Genomic DNA, 17,820 nt, shown 5'->3' on the forward strand with positions numbered 1-17,820 from the left:
TTTAGGGGGAGTGCAACCCCATCCACAACAGGGTGAATATCACCTAGCCGGGCAGGTGAACCACCCGCTAACAGTACCTCCGTCTTGTCTGGATTGAGTTTCAGTTTATTAGCCCTCATCCAGTCCATTACCGTGCCCAAGCACTGGTTCAGAACAGCCACTGCCTCACCTGGGTTTGATGAAAAGGAAAGGTAGAGCTGGGTATCATCCGCATATTGATGACACCTCAGTCCACATCTCCGGATAACCTCCCCCAGCAGCTTCATGTATATGTTAAACAGCATAAGGGATAAGATAGAGCCCTGTGGAACCCCATGGCTTAGGAGCTACGGCACAGAGCAATAATCCCCCAGCACCACCTTCTGGAATCGGCCGTCCAAGTAGGAGCGGAACCACTGCAATGCAGTACCTCCAACTCCCAGCTCAGACAACCTATCCAGAAGGATACCATGGTCGATGGTATTGAAAGCCACTGAGAGGTCCAGGAGAACCAACAGGGTCGCACTCCCCGTCTCTCTCCTGGCAAAGGTCATCCCACAGGGCGACCAAGGCTTCCTGTATATGTTAAAGTATGTTAAGATATATTAAGCTCTAGTATTATGAGAGAGGTTCAAATCCCACTGATTCAAATGGGACTGGGGCGCCCGCGCTGGTTTAGGTAGTTCTAGGGCCATATATTTCATGACATTTAGGAGCTCAGTACTATAAATGAAGGGAAAGAAATGTGTTCGGGGATGGGGCGTGAGATTGCAACTAAACCAAGGGGGGCGGGGCTGTTATAGGAAACAGCCGGTGACGGCTATTCTATAGCAAGCAGGGAAAGGACGGGATGCTTGTGGGCAAGGTGGATTCCAAAGGAAGTGGCCGTGACGTACAGCTGGGAGACTGCCTCGGTGCCCAATAGGCAGCTGCCGCCGGCGGCCAGGGGGCGGGAAGAGTTAAGCCGAGCAGAGGAGAAGCCGGAAAAAGTTTTATTCTGTCAGGAGCCCCTTGTTCCCCGGTGGTCTGTCGCCGCTGCCTCTTGCCTTGGCGGCTGTTTCCATCTCTCTTTCTCGCTCTCAACACCTCATATGGATCCGGTAGGAATCGCTGCTGTTGTGCCCGCTGCTGAGGCGAACCCGGGCCCAGCTTGGCCTCAAAGCAAGGTGAGGCAAGAAGGGCTCGAGCGAGAGGGATTTATCAGGCCTGGCACGAAGCTACCCCAGAACAGCCTTCCTTGAGGCTGGTGCCCTCCGAATATTTCGGAATAGAACTCCCAGCATCTCTAACCAGTGGCTCTGCTGTCTGGGGCTGATGGGAGTTGGTCTAAAAGACCTGGAGGGCATCAGCTTGGGGAAGGCTGCCGTAGAAGGAAGCAGCAGAGTCCTCAGGTGTGGTGGAATGGGCGGCGCCACTTCAGATGGCTTGGTGGGGGTGGGGGTGGGGATCGCGTCCGTAAAGGCCTTCCAGTCTAAACAGAAATGAACTGTAGACCGAGGGCAAGTTGTTGTTTTAATTTAGAGGGATTTACGTGGATGATTATTCAAAAATTCCCCAGAATTTCCTAGTCTCCCATGGCCTGAAGTGGCATAGTCCAGAGTTCGGTTGCCTCACTTCTCTTCTGCCTGTGTAAATCAGGCTTCAAATTCGGTCAGTCAGGAAATAGGCTGGAATGACCGAGTTATTGCCCCCCCCCCCATTATTTCCACCATCTGCTTTCAGGGTTGCCATCTATTTTTCTGATAGGGTTCCTCTACCTCTATCAACTGTATGGTAGGCAGAAATTCAATAGATACTCGTTATCTTGGCATAGGAATGTAGTGAGAGGTAAAGCTCGCAGCTATATGAAATGTACAAGAATCTTGGAGTGTATTATGGACCTTCAGATAGCTGCCATTGTTTCCAGTGGATATTCTTGCCCTTCGGGGTTTTTTTCCATCCCTTTTAGGGGGAAAAATATTATTATCATCATCATCATCATCATCTGTATACCGCCCCATAGTTGAAGCTCTCTGGGCTGTTTACATAGGATGATAGGTGATAACCCTCTCATCCTCTATCCCTGGGCAATGGATGACATTAATGGTTGGTGTAGACAAATCATAGGCTAAAGAAGTACTAGGACTGCCAGCAAACAACTTAAGTTTTGTTGTCAAGATTGTTCCCTATACCATATGAAAAAGAAGACAGGGCTCCTGTATCTTTAACAGTTGCATAGAAAAGGGAATTTCAGCAGGTGTCATTTGTATATATGGAGAATCTGGTGAAATTCCCTCTTCATCACAACAGTTAAAATGCAAGAGCTATACTAGAGTAACCATATTTAAAAGAGGGCAGGGCACCTGCACCTTTAACTGTTGTGATGAAGAGGAAATTTCACCAGGTTCTCCATATATACAAATGACACCTGCTGAAATTATCTTTTCAACACAACTGTTAAAGATACAGGAGCCCTGTCCTCCTTTTAATATGGTCACCCTACTATACCTCCTAGCTAAGTAGGGGTTATTTGGTGGTGGTGGTGAATTACCAGCAGTAGCCAGTGTGGTGTAGTGGTTAGAGTGTTAGACTAGTTACCTCTCAGCCATGAAACTCACTGGTTGATCTTTGGCAAGTTGCTATCTCTCAGCAGTCTAGCCCACATCACAGAGTTGTTGTGAGAATATAGTGCAGTGGGAAAGAATAATTTATGTCACTTTGAGTTCTTTGAAGGAAAGATAATAATGTATTCCATGCAGCATTAGTAACCCTCTCCACACCAAACCACTGGTGCAGGATAACAGTTGTATTGAAAAGGGAATTTCAGCAGGTGTCATTTGTATATATGAAGAACCTGGTGAGATTTCCTCTTCATCATACCAGTTAAAGCTGCAGGTGCCCTGCCCTCTTTTAAATCTGGTCACAGTACAGCTGCAGTATACCTCCTGCAGCTTGAACTGCTGTGATGAAGAGGAAATTTCACCAGGTGTGACATGCATACAAATGACACCTGCTGAAATTCCCTTTTCTATGCAACTGTTAAAGATACAGGAGCCCTGTCCTCCTTTTCATATGGTCACCCTGTGCAGGAAAGATTCCCATTGTTTCAATGACTTAGTTGTAAATAAAAGAATGGTTAAAATAGATTAAACTGTAACCCATTTTAACCATTGTTTATTTAAAATAGTACATTTTAAAATAGTTTAAATATACATTATTATCTGTTTAACAGTTAAAGGGATAATAATGTATACCGTATTTCTTCGATTATTTAAATTATTTTAAATCTACACCCAAATAAATCTCCATATTTATCATTTAACTGATTAGACACTGCAGATGGAGGTGGCTCTAGGCTGAGAGCCAAACAGCTTATTTGCAGTGCAAGCGCTCTCTAAAACCTGGCATTCATGAAAATATATCATTACCAATACTATAATTTATAAATGGGTTTTACTGCTAAGTTTTGGAAGGATAGTTTATCCTTGACTTGAATATTTTAAAAAGAAATTCCTTATAAAAACATTTAAAGGGTTACATATTTCTACTTTCCTTTCTCTAATGTGAGCCATCAGTAGTAAGAACAGATAGGATGACATCCAGTTCAGAATAGCTGGCTCAGATAGCAAGTTTTAGAGTTTGACAATATTTAGTTATGAAAGAAGCATTCTGTGCAACTAACACCTCTGCTCCCCTATCAATAAAGTTCCCTCATTTATAAGTATAATTTGTTTTCTATCCTGTTTGAGCCTTAGTTCAATATGGACAGCAATCCTATAGTCATTAAGATCAAATAAAGATACTTTATGTAGACTCTTTGGATTTTTATAACCAAGTATTTTGTGGGTGGCTATCTTCAAAGAGGTAATTGTCTCAGTTGGTGATAAAAAATACACCAGGATAACTGTTTTTTGTGTCCTTGGGTTCGTATTTGTATCCTGGTTTGAGTCATAACTAGCAATTGTTTAACATAACTGGAGGAAGTGATAGTTCTGATTCAGAAATTAAATTGATCACATAGGCAGATATTTATACAACACTATGTTTAAAATACAAATATCTTTCTGTATAGACATTATGAATGAGTTTGGACACTGTCCATTTTTTTAAACAGCCCAAAAATAAATAGTATGGATCGCTATTGATGCTTCACCAGACATGATGATGAAATCTCTATTGCTAAAAGCGATAAGCCATCACAATTTAACATAGTTAGAAAAATAAAATACAAGTTAAAAGTGGAATAAAAATAGATAATTTAAAATAAAATAAAAAGATAAACAAAAATATAAGAATATAAAAATACACAATTGCATTTACATAAATTAAGAGCTCCACAGTGGGGAACTAGAACAACACATTTAAAAAGGGCAAAATCTCCAACTCCCCATTACAATATTTGTAAATGGTCTTGATGTCTAGCTCTCAGCTTACTTGCAGCCAAGGCAATTTTTACAATCTGAGAACTAATAAATGCATTATTGCCAGCTAGCAAGATACAAATTTGCTCAAGGGAAGGATGGTTAGAAAGGTAGCGAAGAATGTAGTCAAGAATTTTTAGTCTAGGGGATTTATATAAAGGGCATCGCAATAGATAATATTGAATGTCCCCCACTTCCCCTGACTCACAGATACAGAGTCTTTGGTGCACAGGGGTGTTGTTGAATCTTCCCTTTAAATAGGCGGAGGGCATGGACTAAAAGCGCAAAGCTGTAAATGCTTTTCTTAGTGGTGCCAGCGAAAGATTGATAAAGTACTGCTCTAACTCAAAAGATGTTTTGTATATTGGATACCAGCAGGAGTAAGCCATTTGGGAAAGTAAATAAAGGTCCTGCCCTTTGGTATCAAGATAAAAAATTTCTTTGATAAGTTGTTTGACTCTGTTAGGGGAATAATTTGGAAGGGCTTCCACATTAATCCCGTAACGATATAGTATCATACTGACTGAGTTTGTCCAAGAACTTCGAGACAAGGATTGCAATTGCTCTAAGTAGCATTTTTTTGGGAGCTGGGAATCACTCATGCTAGCCAGCTTCAGCCAGTATAGGGCTAGTGCAACATGCACTCCTCTTTGAATGGATATTAGCCCTGTTTCAGCCCTTAAAAGGGGGGCAATCGTTGCTGGGAACAGCTAGCAACGATTTTAGAAAAGAGTTCTGCATCACTTCTAAGGGGAAAGCATTACTGTATCCCCAGATCTCTGCACCATACAATAATTGTGGCACAATCTTTTTTCGGAATAACTTCACCAGACATGATTCATTTTATATTTGTGGTTCAGTCATGAAGTCATATCTATCATCTCATGATTTCATAATAGAGCCTCTTCAATATGTTTCTTCATTTGCCATTGGCCATCTATAGTACCATTCTTGGGTTTTGTAAAGGAAAATTTCATTCAGAAAATTCTGGATCTGAATTTCTGTAACTTGAAAGGGCTTCTCTTACTGCTGAAATAATTTAATTTGGATATTTATAAACTGCCCTTCATTAAAATTGTTAAGTTGTTTCTGAATCCTCTCATCCTCTGCCCCTGGACAAGTGAAAGATCATGAGTGATACTCTCACTAAGAGTATAAATGAATTTGGAACGTTCTCTGCTGTAAGTTTCTCTTTCTTTGCAGTATGTGAACTACTACTTTGTATATGAATTGCCTTGGGCATTTTTATAGAAAAATATATAAATAAACAATTTAGGTAAATGGAGAGCTATTGGGATGATAGCTAGCTATTCAAAGAGATTCCATTTAATCTGATTTTTGAACACATTTTGTCTAAGCTTGTATGGGACATAATTTCCATCTTAAATCAATATAGCAGAATCAGCTAAACAAAAATCCCATTCTTAAGAATTCCCAACTCGGTTTGCACTAATTCTTAGCAGTGACTGGTCATTTATATTTAATCTTTAGAAATCCAAATTTTAGTAAAACTACTAATTGTAGGGGCAACATATGTAGGGGCAACACCCCCCCCCCCGGTAATAGCTCTAATTGCTTCTCTGTACCTATACAAAGAAGTTGTTTGTGGGGAAAAGTCATTTGTCTTAACCTTATCCAACACAAAACATCTACTTGATATTGCAGTGCCCATGGGGAACTCCTAAAAATACTACAATATCATGTTCCCTTGCTGATGTCATGAGTGAACAACTAGCTAAAGAGATGCAGTTGGAAGAAGAAAGTTCTGCTTTTCCAGAAGTGGTATCGTAAGTTGAATACTCTTGCATTTAAATCCTTGTTTGCAGACTTAATTTCCTATCATTGCCATTCTGTGCATCCTTACTTGGAAATAAGTCTATTTTGAATCAGTAGAACTTCTGAATAAATATGCATAAAATCAGGCAGTGAGTGTAATTTCTGGAAACTGGTGTAAAAGTGGCTTATAGTTAGCATAGGGCCTTAACAGAGCTTTTTTACCTCTTCAGGCCAGCTTCTATCCTACCTACCACCATTGGTGCTGTCGCCTCCTTCTCTGATTAGGGAGATGGTAAAGTTAGTGCCCAATGAAGTGATTGTCTCACTTTGTGCGAGGTGCCTGACAGCAGAAGAGACTGGATTGCTTCCTTGCTTTGAGGGAGCTCTATTCCCAATGAAAGGAATGGGATCAAGGCCAGCTTCTCACTGTTGTATGGAAATCCTTTACTACAGGGGGGCATCCTTCAGATAGTTTGGGCTATAATTCCCATGGTTTGATTTTGTCTTAACATATCCTTGTTTTATTTTAAATAATTTTCTTAGCAGAAATGCCAGGGTTGAATTGGTGTTCCATTGTCACACTTAACATAGTGTTATTCTTGTTTATTATATCCAGGGCTGTTGAAGGTCCATTTATTAGTGGGGACAATACTGATACTTCAAGTGACCTGATGCTGGCACAAATGCTGCAAATGGAGTTCGACAGAGAGTATGATGCACAACTTCGGCGTGAAGAGAAAAAATTCAACGGGGATAGCAAAGGTTATTATGATTGGTCATGATTGCTTTTTTAGGATAAATCTACCTGTTTCTCACTGGCCCTTCTATCACAGAAGAGTGAGTTGGTGGGAAATACCTGTTAAGTCATATACTTCTTCACGTTTTTGTTTCTCAAGTGTCCATATCTTTTGAGAACTATCGAAAGGTGCATCCATATGAAGACAGTGACAGCTCTGAAGATGAGGTCGATTGGCAGGATACTCGTCATGATCCATATAGAGCAGGTAGCATTTGAATTAAAAACCTATGAAATATATATTTATAAATAAACGTTTTTCAGACTGTAGGATCCTGAAGTAAAGTTTGTGAGGTCAGGCACATCTGCCTGATAGCTTAATGAAGACTAAGCATGTATTATGCTGTCGTCTTTTTGATATTATAAAGATTATTTAGTGTGCATCATGGTGATTTAAGGAAAAGGCAAGTTCCTGCCTCATGGAGCTTGAAGACTACATTTAGACTGGGTTGCAGGGTAGAGAGGTACGGGTAACAGAATGAAAAAGAACAAATACAATTATGTATATTTAGGCTGTTTCAGTTGGGTATGAAGACTATAGTGCCAAGTCACAAGCTTTGCATGAGAGGCAGGTTTAGAACTATGATTTGTATGTGTGTGCATAAGACAGATGTTTATTAAACATGAAGCATTTAGTAAAATATGGTAACAGAAATATGTTTCTTCACCAAGGAGGACCCCTTCTGCATTATAAAACTGTGTCAGACTTTGTTCAAGGTTAACCATGACCCCATTAGTTAGACATCTCCCTAATATTTGGTACATGATAGTGCCTATGTGTTTCATGTCGTAAAATGCTTTCTGGGACATGGCTGTACAAATGCCAATACACAGTTACTAGTCTTGTAGGTGTATTCTGAGTATGATACTCTCTTTATTCATAGATAAACCCACTACTACTCCAAAAAAGGGCTTTACAGGAAAAGGAAAAGATATTACTACTAAACATGATGAGGTTGTATGTGGACGAAAGAATACCGCACGGATGGAAAATGCAAGTTCTATACCAGACTTGTTATAGATGTTTCATGACTGCATCCAACCATTGTGATGGGAGTGCTTAAATGGGTGTTGGCCTCTCATATAGTGTGCTGACTTTACATGCTAATCTAGTAAATATGCAAATGTTATTCTAGTGTCTGCACTGACATTTAAGCTTGCTTTCTGCAACTGTTTTAAAACTTATGGCTTGGGTCCAGACTTGATCATATTCAGAGTACATTCATTAATATCAATAGGATTTAAGTTAGTTATGAGTAATTTAATCCCATTAGTTTCAGTGGGTCTACTCTAAATATGACTAAGTCTGGATACAACCCATTGTCTCTTAGCTTTTGATGTGTGGGACAGTGATGTAAAGCAGCAGGGAGAATGGTACCTTTTCACCTGGAAGATGTCCACCAACACCTTTTGTTCAAGGCTTTTGAAGAGGAGATTGGTACAGTTCCATAATATAGCTACCACCCCTTCCCCTGTATTACTGTCATCAGCAAAAGAGTCAGCATGGTTTAGTGGGAAAAGTGTTGAACCTGATCTAAGGAGATGTGGGTTAGAATTCCTGTTTGGTCTTGGAACTCCAGAATGGCCTTGAATAAGCCACTATGTGATCATAAGCTTTCTCTCTCGGTTGTTGCCTGCTATCCAGAGCTACTTATAGGAAGGGAATTATACAAATATATGGCTGAATCCAGATTTAGTCATACTTAAAATCAATGGGACTTAAGTCAGTCATAACAGAAGAAAGAATAGCGGTGTGGGATCTCCCCTATCAGCAGTTTGTTCATACACACAGACTACTCGTTATGAAAACATGTTGTTCATTAAATTTCTTCTATGTTTGCAGTTTGCACCTGAATTTCAGGTTGGTGATGGAATTGGTATGGACCTAAAATTGTCCAATCACGTTTTTAATGCCTTAAAGCAACATGCATATTCTGAGGAACGTCGAAGCGCCAGGCTCCATGAGAAGAAGGAACATTCCACTGCTGTACGTCTTGGTGACCTCAGTAAAATTGCATAGTTTTGTAGGGCCATGGTATTTAGAAGAAATTTAATATCTTGATACCTCAAGACTGATTGCAGAATATGGAAATGGAGCGGTAAAATCTTGCCTAATAGTGCAGGAAACAGATCCTTCTGAGCAACTAGTTTACCAGACTCGTTGTTCAAGACAGTTTTTCACTGCAATATAGTCAATAATTTTAGGGTCTACTATTTATTTATTTTATTGCTTATTGCTGCCTTGAGTATTGGCCAAGTTAGAATGATGCATCAAAATTAAATGTCTGCAGAATTAAGGAACAATATTATTCAAAACAGAATAGTGATTCTAGGATTTCAGTTAGGCACTTTTCAGAGATCTATGTTAGGAAAGCTGGAAATAATATCTATAAGTTGTTATAAAATCTACAACATTTTGTTGTTGCTGTGAGGTTTGTTATGCTGATTTTATTTTCTGCTACTTTTATGTTATATTTGATGTTATGGTTTTATTTCATAAAAATATTGTAAGTTACCCAGAGAACTTGTTATTGAGCAGCTCATAAATATTGTAAATAAATAAATAATTTTGGTTTTCAGCTGATATATCACAGCTCTGTTCCTCTTTGCTGGTATCCATCCCTATTTGTAGATTTGCTTTTTTAAAAGTAATACTTAACTATTTTTTAGAGTTGTTATGGTGTGTCTAGGTTATCATAACTGCTATAATAATGTCAGTCTGAAGTAATTAGTAAAGAAAATCTTGCCAAAGATTCTCTTAAACCACAAGGCAACTGATCACACTGGATTTACTTCATGGTACTTTTGTAGATTAATCAAAGGAACATTTGCCATCTGAGCTAAACTGGCTGGCAAACATAATATATCTAAATAATTAGAAATAATGTGTGTGTTTTTAGCATAGCAAATGACTCTTATCTTTTTTTACTCTTCTTGTGCAGGAGAAAGCAGTAGATCCCAAAACACGTTTACTTTTATATAAGATGGTCAATTCTGGGATGCTGGAGACCATCACTGGATGCATAAGTACAGGGAAAGAGTCTGTGGTGTTTCATGCATATGGAGGAAGGTATGTTTTTATATAGTTGTGGTACTTCTATTGTGTGAACATGGGAGCCACTCTAGAGCAGCATAGTATTTGGAATTATAAAATAGTGTTTAGCATCTCTCTCATTTTACTCCCCCTTAAATACATTTTGTTACGAGCTTATAAATTAACATAAAATCTTAATATGAAACCATTATTTAAATGTAGTAATGTAAAATGTACCATGTGTGAAAATAGCAAGTAACTAAAGTTCAAAGAGTCAAATGTTTCAATAAAATTAAATATAATATAATTAAATAATACAATTTAATATTATAATATAATTTAATATTATGCAAATACTGTCTCTTTGGTTTATCCTTTCTCTCTTCTATCTTACTAGTTGAAATTGTTTCTTTACATTTCTATGCACATATCTAAAACGTGTTTATTTTGTTTTTCCTAAAGTTTGGGTGAGGATGACAAATCTGTACCTTCAGAATGTGCCATAAAAGTATTTAAAACAACTCTCAATGAATTTAAAAATCGTGATAAGTATATCAAGGATGACTATCGATTTAAAGACCGTTTCAGCAAACTGAATCCACGAAAGATCATCCGTATGTGGGCTGAAAAAGAAATGCACAATTTAACAAGGTATGGAAATGTCGGTCTAGATATGAATATGTCATCACATCTTTTCAAGGGCAGATGCATCCGAATCTTTATAAAAGTCCACTTTAATGTTTGATTTTTTTACCATGTGTTGAACCATAATTGCTTTCAATGTGTAAAGTTTTGTATCGGTATGATTACTCTTCCCTGAATCTGTATGCTGCTAAACAAAAAGCAAATGCTATTTTTCTTTTAATATTTTTTTGTTGATAAATTCTTACACTTGAATTCAAGACTGGGGCTATGCAACTTTGGAAACTTTATTGTTCACAACTGATTAACTGATAGGTTTCAAGCTGTTGTTTTTTGAAATGATATATGCTTTTATAAAGGACCTGGGAGGAAGCAATCCTATGACCCCTGGGCAGTGTCTAAGGGGCCATAGGATATTTTGGATTCCCAGATTGGAGGGAGCAATCCACAATCTGTCTTCCCCTCCCCTTCATAGCCAGTGTAGAAAGAACTGTGCTGGCTGCCTCTGGAAGGTCAAGAACACAATATCAGTGAGTGGGGGAAAAGGGGGTGTTTGGGTGAACAGGGAGGTGAGGAGACTGAAGAGGCCAGGATACAAACTATGCTGGAGCCTCTCCAGCCTCCTTTCCTCCCCTCCGAAATACTTTTGCTGGACGGCCAAAAACGGTCATCTGTTGAAAATACAGGGCACAAGGATGGGAAGGCAAAGATTGCCTCTGCCACTCCTTCCACTCTGGATAGGATGAGTGGAAGTCTCTAAGTTAGGGGCTTATGATCATTGTGGTAGGTTTGCGCCCTAACAGTATTTATTGCTTGAGTCAAATCAAACAGGTTTGTAGAAAATTTTTGATGTGCTAGAAATTCTTGAATGCTCTAATGTTTTCCCCCCTCTTTTCCTTAGAATGCAGAAGGCAAGCATTCCTTGTCCAGAAGTGGTTAGCCTTAAAAAACATGTGTTAGTCATGTCGTTCATTGGTCAGGATCAAGTCCCAGCTCCTAAACTAAAAGAAGTAAAACTCAGTAGTGAAGATATGAAAAAGGCCTACTATCAAGTCCTTCACGTAAGAGCAATGCTATTACCTTGTCTCAGAACTATTGGTAAGAGTTCCTTTTGAGAATATTTAACAGGTGAATAATGAATGTGAATGTAGAATCTGCTTTTAAATATACTGAAGGGATCACTGCCAGCAATGAAAAAAAGTCACAACTATTCTGTTTGCTATAACAGAAATAAATAAATAAATAAATTAGATGCGGGGGTCAAGGAGCCATTAAACATATACAAATACATAAAAACATAAACAAATACAATAGGAATTGTATTTTCTATGGTTCTACAATACTTGGATTATACTTAGCACTGTTTAGGATTACAGACTTTCTTAGTGTAGTAAAGCAGGGGAGTAATGTAGAAGCAGGAAATCCCAGGGAGTTTAAGCATGCCTATCAGTCACACGCAGTTGCACTACCTGACAATTGAGATAAGTAAACTAGAGTGAACACTATCTTTACTTTAATTCAGTAGTATGCTGTTTCTGAAAACTAAGCAAACGTAACTTTCATACTGCCATTTTTGTTAAACATTTTCTGCTTTTAGCAGTAACTCATCCAGTGTTGATTTTTAATAACTCTTTTGTTGCATGGAGATAATAACTTGCTGCTTTCTTCTAGATGATGCAACAGTTGTATAAAGAGTGCAGCTTAGTCCATGCTGACCTGAGCGAGTACAATATGCTGTGGCATAAGGGACAGGTGAGCAAATATGAGCAAAGGAAGAAAATAACTCTGGTCCCATGTGCATATATATCTAAAAATAGTCAACTTCTTGTATTTACTTCAGGTCTGGTTAATTGATGTGAGTCAGTCTGTGGAGCCGACTCATCCTCATGGACTTGAGTTCTTGTTCAGAGATTGCAGGAATGTTTCACAAGTAAGAAGTCTGACAGTCTTTCTGTTCTGTAATTGGATCTGTAGTATTTCATAACTGCAGCCTAGCATACATATGGACCTCCCCGCAAAATACTGGATCTTTAGTTGCTCCAAGAGAGTTTGTCTATATCTTATCAATATCAATTTTAGTTAAATGGAGGAAGATGCAGAATTACAACAAGAGCATTGAGGGAAGAATTAAAACCACTGGCAATTAAATTGTAACTAGCTTTCTTGACAATTCTTCTGTTGGGGCACTGGACAAATACACTGGGTGACATCCAACATCACATGAGCAGACTTCCACTTTCACAGTGGAACTTGCCCTTCCCCTCCTCCCCCTTTCAGCTCCAAAGGTCCCCAAACCCCCAGAGCAGATTTGGGGGTGGGTAGGGGCTGCAGGGGTGAGGGGGCATCCGTTCTGCTGACGGATGCTGTTGGCAGATAGAAATGATTGAATACAACCCATAGTGACCCTTCGTTGCTTGCTGTAAGTAGCTTATGGAAAACCCAGGTGTCTTTGTAGTATGTGCATAAGCATATCTTGAATCAAGACCCTGACCTTGGCTTAGTGATTCCCCCCTCAGCTCATTAAAAGGAGGCCATAGGCGAGGGAGGCAGTTGTAGGTAAGATGGGAAAGTCCACAGGAATTTCTACATCGTATAATTGCTAGACCAACCCCCTCCCCCAAATTATACACTAGAAGTGTGTATTTGAATAATGGGCAATAAACATTTGTTTTGCTTTTATCTGAAGTTCTTCCAGAAGAGTGGTGTATCCGAAGCACTCAATGAACGAGAGCTTTTCAATGCGGTCTCAGGTTTAAATTTTGCAGCTGAAAATGAGGTGGACTTCTTAACTGAGGTAAGGGGATTTTTTTAGTGGGGGGATGGGGACAGGGGAAGAGTCTAAAGTTGATCTTGTTGGCTGGGCCTTACTCCATAAAAGTTCTCTACATGTGCTGGGAGATCCAGATTATGCAGCAAATGTTTTCTTTTGAGTTTCTTGTAAATTTCTCAGCAACTGAAGACAAGCCTCTCTCGCTTGGATTTTGGAACTGCTGTCACTGAACCTTAAACTTTTCCTTCTACAGTTTTAATGATAGCCTTGGTTACAGCAAAATACAAAGTGTTAACCTGCCTACTGAAGACTTCCAGTCTTCAAAAAGCAGGTTTCTTGTATAGTCCTGGGAATTTTTTTTCTGATTAGGAAACAGGTGCTATTTCAGTCTGTCCCAACTTCAGCATTTTCAGGATGTTTTAGTCCCTAACCTGCTAAACAGGAGTGGGATAGAAGTTGGACAATGGGACTGACAAGATGACAGATCCAATTTAATTTCTGCTACTACAAGTGTGTTCTTGGAGAAATGATTCCTTGCGGTACCCATACTCATTTTGCTGTATTTTAATGTAATATTGTGAGTTTGAGATATTGACAATAATGAGGCTGTAAAAATAGCATTTGGGGGTTTGGCGGTCATTGTCGATTATAAGAGAATTGTTTCAAAGTAATAAACCTCTGCTGAAAATAAACGCACATCAAAATTTTATAAAAATACGTTAATGAAATATTATGGACACAGACATAATTGACATTTTATTTAAACATTTTGATTAGAATCTGTCTTGAATTGCTTAATTTATGGGAGCCTGATTGATCTGGTTCCCACCTAAGCCTAGGTTCCAGGGTGATAAAAATGATACAGATCACAAATGGATCAGTGTAACAGTTTATTGAATATACAAAAGATGATATATGTAGGTAGACAAACAAAGAAAGGTCACAACCCTCCAGGGTACAAAGCCGTTGTCCAGCTGATTGTATGCCAGGGTCCCCAACAAGATATGGAACACCTTGGGAAGTGATGTGCTGTTTCCTTTTGCAGGGAAAACTTTCCCAAGGGAAGAAAGTTTCCGGGTTAAGAGATGCAATAATACACAGCACCCTTATCACTGAGAGTAGAGGCAAGAGAGAGTAACTGCAGCTGCCAGGGTTAGGGAAAGGTCAGAGAGCTCTGCTGCTTAAAGATGCCTACTTCAGCTACTTGAAGCCTCCTAAAAGCTGCTCACTGTATTTGATTATATTTATGCATAATATGACCATAAATGTGTATTGATAGATAGATAGATGATACACACACACACACACACACACTAGACAGACCTGTGAGAACTCACTAAGCCTCCTCACCATTTCTTCCAGTCAAAATCACTACAGAATTCAAAGAGCTGCTTTAGGCATGTCTAAGGGTTTCAGTATGTCCAGTTTTGGCATTGACTATTCTCTCTTTGTTTCTTTCTTTTTTTGAACAGTAGACTTGTACATCGTATCACAAACATTTTGGAAGCTCTGCTTTAACAGTGGTTTTCTATATACACTAGAGGGCTGTTGTCTGGAGAAACACAAGACCAAAAGTTGCCTTGGTCACAAAGGAAATAGTTGTGTGCATTTTTGGGGATTCCAGAGAAATATATCTAATTACTCAAGTTATACACATGGTATCTGGGGCTTTGTGCTACCATGGATCTATGCTGTTAATTTAACTTGGCCCTCAGTTAACCTACAAGCAGTATTTCAATTGAAAACAGGCTTGTATACTTAGCTTTCAACAGAAGCAATATTTCTACTCTAATGTAACGTTATAAAAATATCTAACTAAAATCCTAAATTAACCCCCTGTACTCAAATCTTTATGGATATTGCATATGGGTTGAGTTGGTAGAACTGTTGTCCTCGCAAGCTTTTCCCATGGTGTCTTCTTCATTCCCCCAGTACAAAAAGTGTTCTTACTTAAGTGAGACTGTCTTCCACACAGTATGTTAATTTGTCTGCCTCTGCAAGAAAAACACCAACATTGAGGATAGTCTATGAGGAATGCAAATAATGTCAAAGAAGCAAAAAGGAAATCTAGCCAACAAAGTTCTGAAGTCGGCCTTTTGTATGTGATATAAACTCTCTGCGGAACTCATTTTTACTTTTTAAGCATGGATTTAATTTGTAATTTGGCAAAACTACTTGATACAAAGTAAAAATGTAGTAGATCCATCTCATACCAATTGAAAGCTGCTCGCTAGTTTTTGACATTTATGTGTCTTCGTATTTTATAGATCGAAGCTCTGGAGAAGATAAACGAAGACCACATACAGAATCATGGGAAAAAAGTGTCTTTGTTTTCAAATGATGATGAGGACCCACCAACGTTTTGCAACAAATAGCACTTCAAGTTGAACTGAAGTATCGTTTTTATATCTAAGTTTTAGTGCAGTGATAAAATGTCAGCTGCTAAAGGCAAGAGAAATGGTGATCAACTCTGAATGCCGTAAATGAAACTTCAGGGAATGTGCATCGGTGCTTTGGGGTGTGTTTAAGAAAAGTTCACAAATTAGTCCACTTGGAGTATCCATGTAGATCTGTGACAATGAAAAAATAACTTCCTTTTCAATCTGGCAGTTTTTTCAGTTGCATTGTAGCTGAGTTAAATATATGATTTAAATATTTAAAATTTCTAAAATGATGTGATAATTTCAGATTAACTTCTGAACTACTACATGTAAGTGGGTGAAAGTGACAGATGCTCTTTCCCTCACTTCCACTACATAGTGCTATACCTGATTGGGGGCAGGGGGGAAGGTTTAATCTTTTGTTCTTAAGTGCATGCTTAAGGCTGAATATACATTTAATGTTTCAGAACTATTCGAAATTGAGCTGCTATAAAGAAAATTACTATTTTTACAAAAACTCCATATGAGAGAGATTCTTAGTATTTGATAAATGGAATTTGTATTAATTATGAAAACTAGCTTAAAATGTTTTCTATGATTTTTACACACAATTAAAAAAGTAACAATTGGCCTGTAATTTGATTCGTAATTTTTAGGCCATAATGCAGTTTTCAAAAAAAATATTACTGGATTATCAATAGGAAATATTTTGTCTTTTATTTTTTAGGGAACAATGCAAAAATGGAAGACAGCTTAATATTCTTAGACAAATGTAGATTTGAAGAAAAAAATATGAATAAAGTTTAATTATGTAAAATGACTGAGGTTCATAAGCAGGAGGAGCTCCATTACAGTTGTATCCCAGGTTGCATAAACTTTGGTGGGTGGGAGATTTCCATAGTTGTAGAAAAGATTGTTTTAGGCATGATTCAGAAAAGAACCCTTGTGTTTAAGAGTGTGCATGTGACTTAGCCTCCTGTGTAATACAGTTCATACAACCACTTAAATGAAAAAGCAAATCTATAAAACTGCAGCCTTTTTTCTTTATTTGTTAAGAAATCTACAGTCGTGTCATGACAGCGAGCATGCTTATAGGTCCTATCTGGAAATGGCATAGAATTCCCAAGATCTCTGTACTCCTATATAGGTTGACTTCGTTATTGGAGTGTGCTTGTGTTTAAGTAGATCATATCCATTCTGGTAAGGCTAGCATAAAAGACATTAATGCATTGATGCAAATTCAGTGGGTTAATGGATTTAGTAGGGTGGTAAAACTGTTGAACAGTCATCTTAACTTTTCAGCTTTTTTCTTTTAAATTTGTACTTCATGATGTTGTAATGAGATGGTTGCTGTTTGATGCTCCCACAGTAGCCCACGAAAATGCTTATTCCAGGCAGAAATGGATGGAGAAATAAACACATCAGATCTTGTGGCTGTATTCTTGTAGGGTTTTTTCTTCGAGTGTCTATACAGTTTTAAGTTAATTCTGTTTCAAAATGAACAATGGCAGTATTTCTACAACTCTCAAAAAGCAGTTGCTACTTTCAGCTGCTAACACAGGGGTCTCGAACCTTTTTGGCTCAGTGGGCACACTTGGGATTTTTATAGTATTGTGGGCGCTCTCACAAAATGGTTGCCAGGGTACACGTCAGAGGTGAAGTCTGAGCTCCGAAACTTAAAAACATTCTTTTAAACCCAAATAAAGATGTCACTAGAGGGTGTCACCTTGATTTGCAGCAGACCAGAATTTCAGTTAAAAATTAATTAAAAATCTTAACAAATAAAATAAAAAGCAGGAGAGGTAAGATTCTGATGGGCACTAACAGAAGTGTCTGTGAGAAGAGTCATTGGTGCCCATGGGCGTCACTTTGGAGACCCCAGTACTAACAAATGTAAAAGTTGAAGGAGGCAACTCCATAGCATGCCATTACCAAAAATGCATACACAGTACTGCCAATAATGATATTCAATGGGCTGTCAGTATTTATTTAAAACATTTATATCCCGCCCTATATCATTAAGATCTCAGAGAGTACAGATA

The 17,820-nt window shown here is 38.5% G+C and overlaps 1 protein-coding gene across 1 annotated transcript; it reads left to right on the forward strand.

The window, feature by feature from the left end:
- Positions 1–963: 963 nt before the first annotated feature.
- Positions 964–17,217, forward strand: RIOK3 (RIO kinase 3). The gene is made up of 13 exons (XM_063130639.1): positions 964–1,145; positions 6,045–6,166; positions 6,772–6,917; positions 7,052–7,159; positions 7,836–7,945; positions 8,795–8,938; positions 9,894–10,021; positions 10,448–10,636; positions 11,529–11,688; positions 12,299–12,379; positions 12,468–12,557; positions 13,314–13,421; positions 15,665–17,217. The coding sequence occupies exons 1-13, from the start codon at positions 1,071–1,073 to the stop codon at positions 15,770–15,772; spliced, it is 1,569 nt and encodes a 522-aa protein (XP_062986709.1). The 5' UTR covers positions 964–1,070; the 3' UTR covers positions 15,773–17,217.
- The last annotated feature ends 603 nt before the right edge of the window (positions 17,218–17,820 follow it).

Source organism: Elgaria multicarinata, chromosome 7 (genome assembly GCF_023053635.1).
Source record: "Elgaria multicarinata webbii isolate HBS135686 ecotype San Diego chromosome 7, rElgMul1.1.pri, whole genome shotgun sequence".
Lineage (NCBI taxonomy): Eukaryota > Metazoa > Chordata > Lepidosauria > Squamata > Anguidae > Elgaria > Elgaria multicarinata.

What these genes read in the sequence shown, in the direction of transcription:
- RIOK3 (XM_063130639.1), top strand. Translation starts at nt 1,071, where the DNA reads ATGGATCCGGTAGGAATCGCTGCTGTTGTGCCCGCTGCTGAGGCGAAC. An exon ending in CAGCTTGGCCTCAAAGCAAG is followed by an intron (nt 1,146 to 6,044) that starts GTGAGGCAAGAA and finishes TTGATATTGCAG; the next exon opens with TGCCCATGGGGAACTCCTAA. An exon ending in ATTGCAGGAATGTTTCACAA is followed by an intron (nt 12,558 to 13,313) that starts GTAAGAAGTCTG and finishes TTTTATCTGAAG; the next exon opens with TTCTTCCAGAAGAGTGGTGT.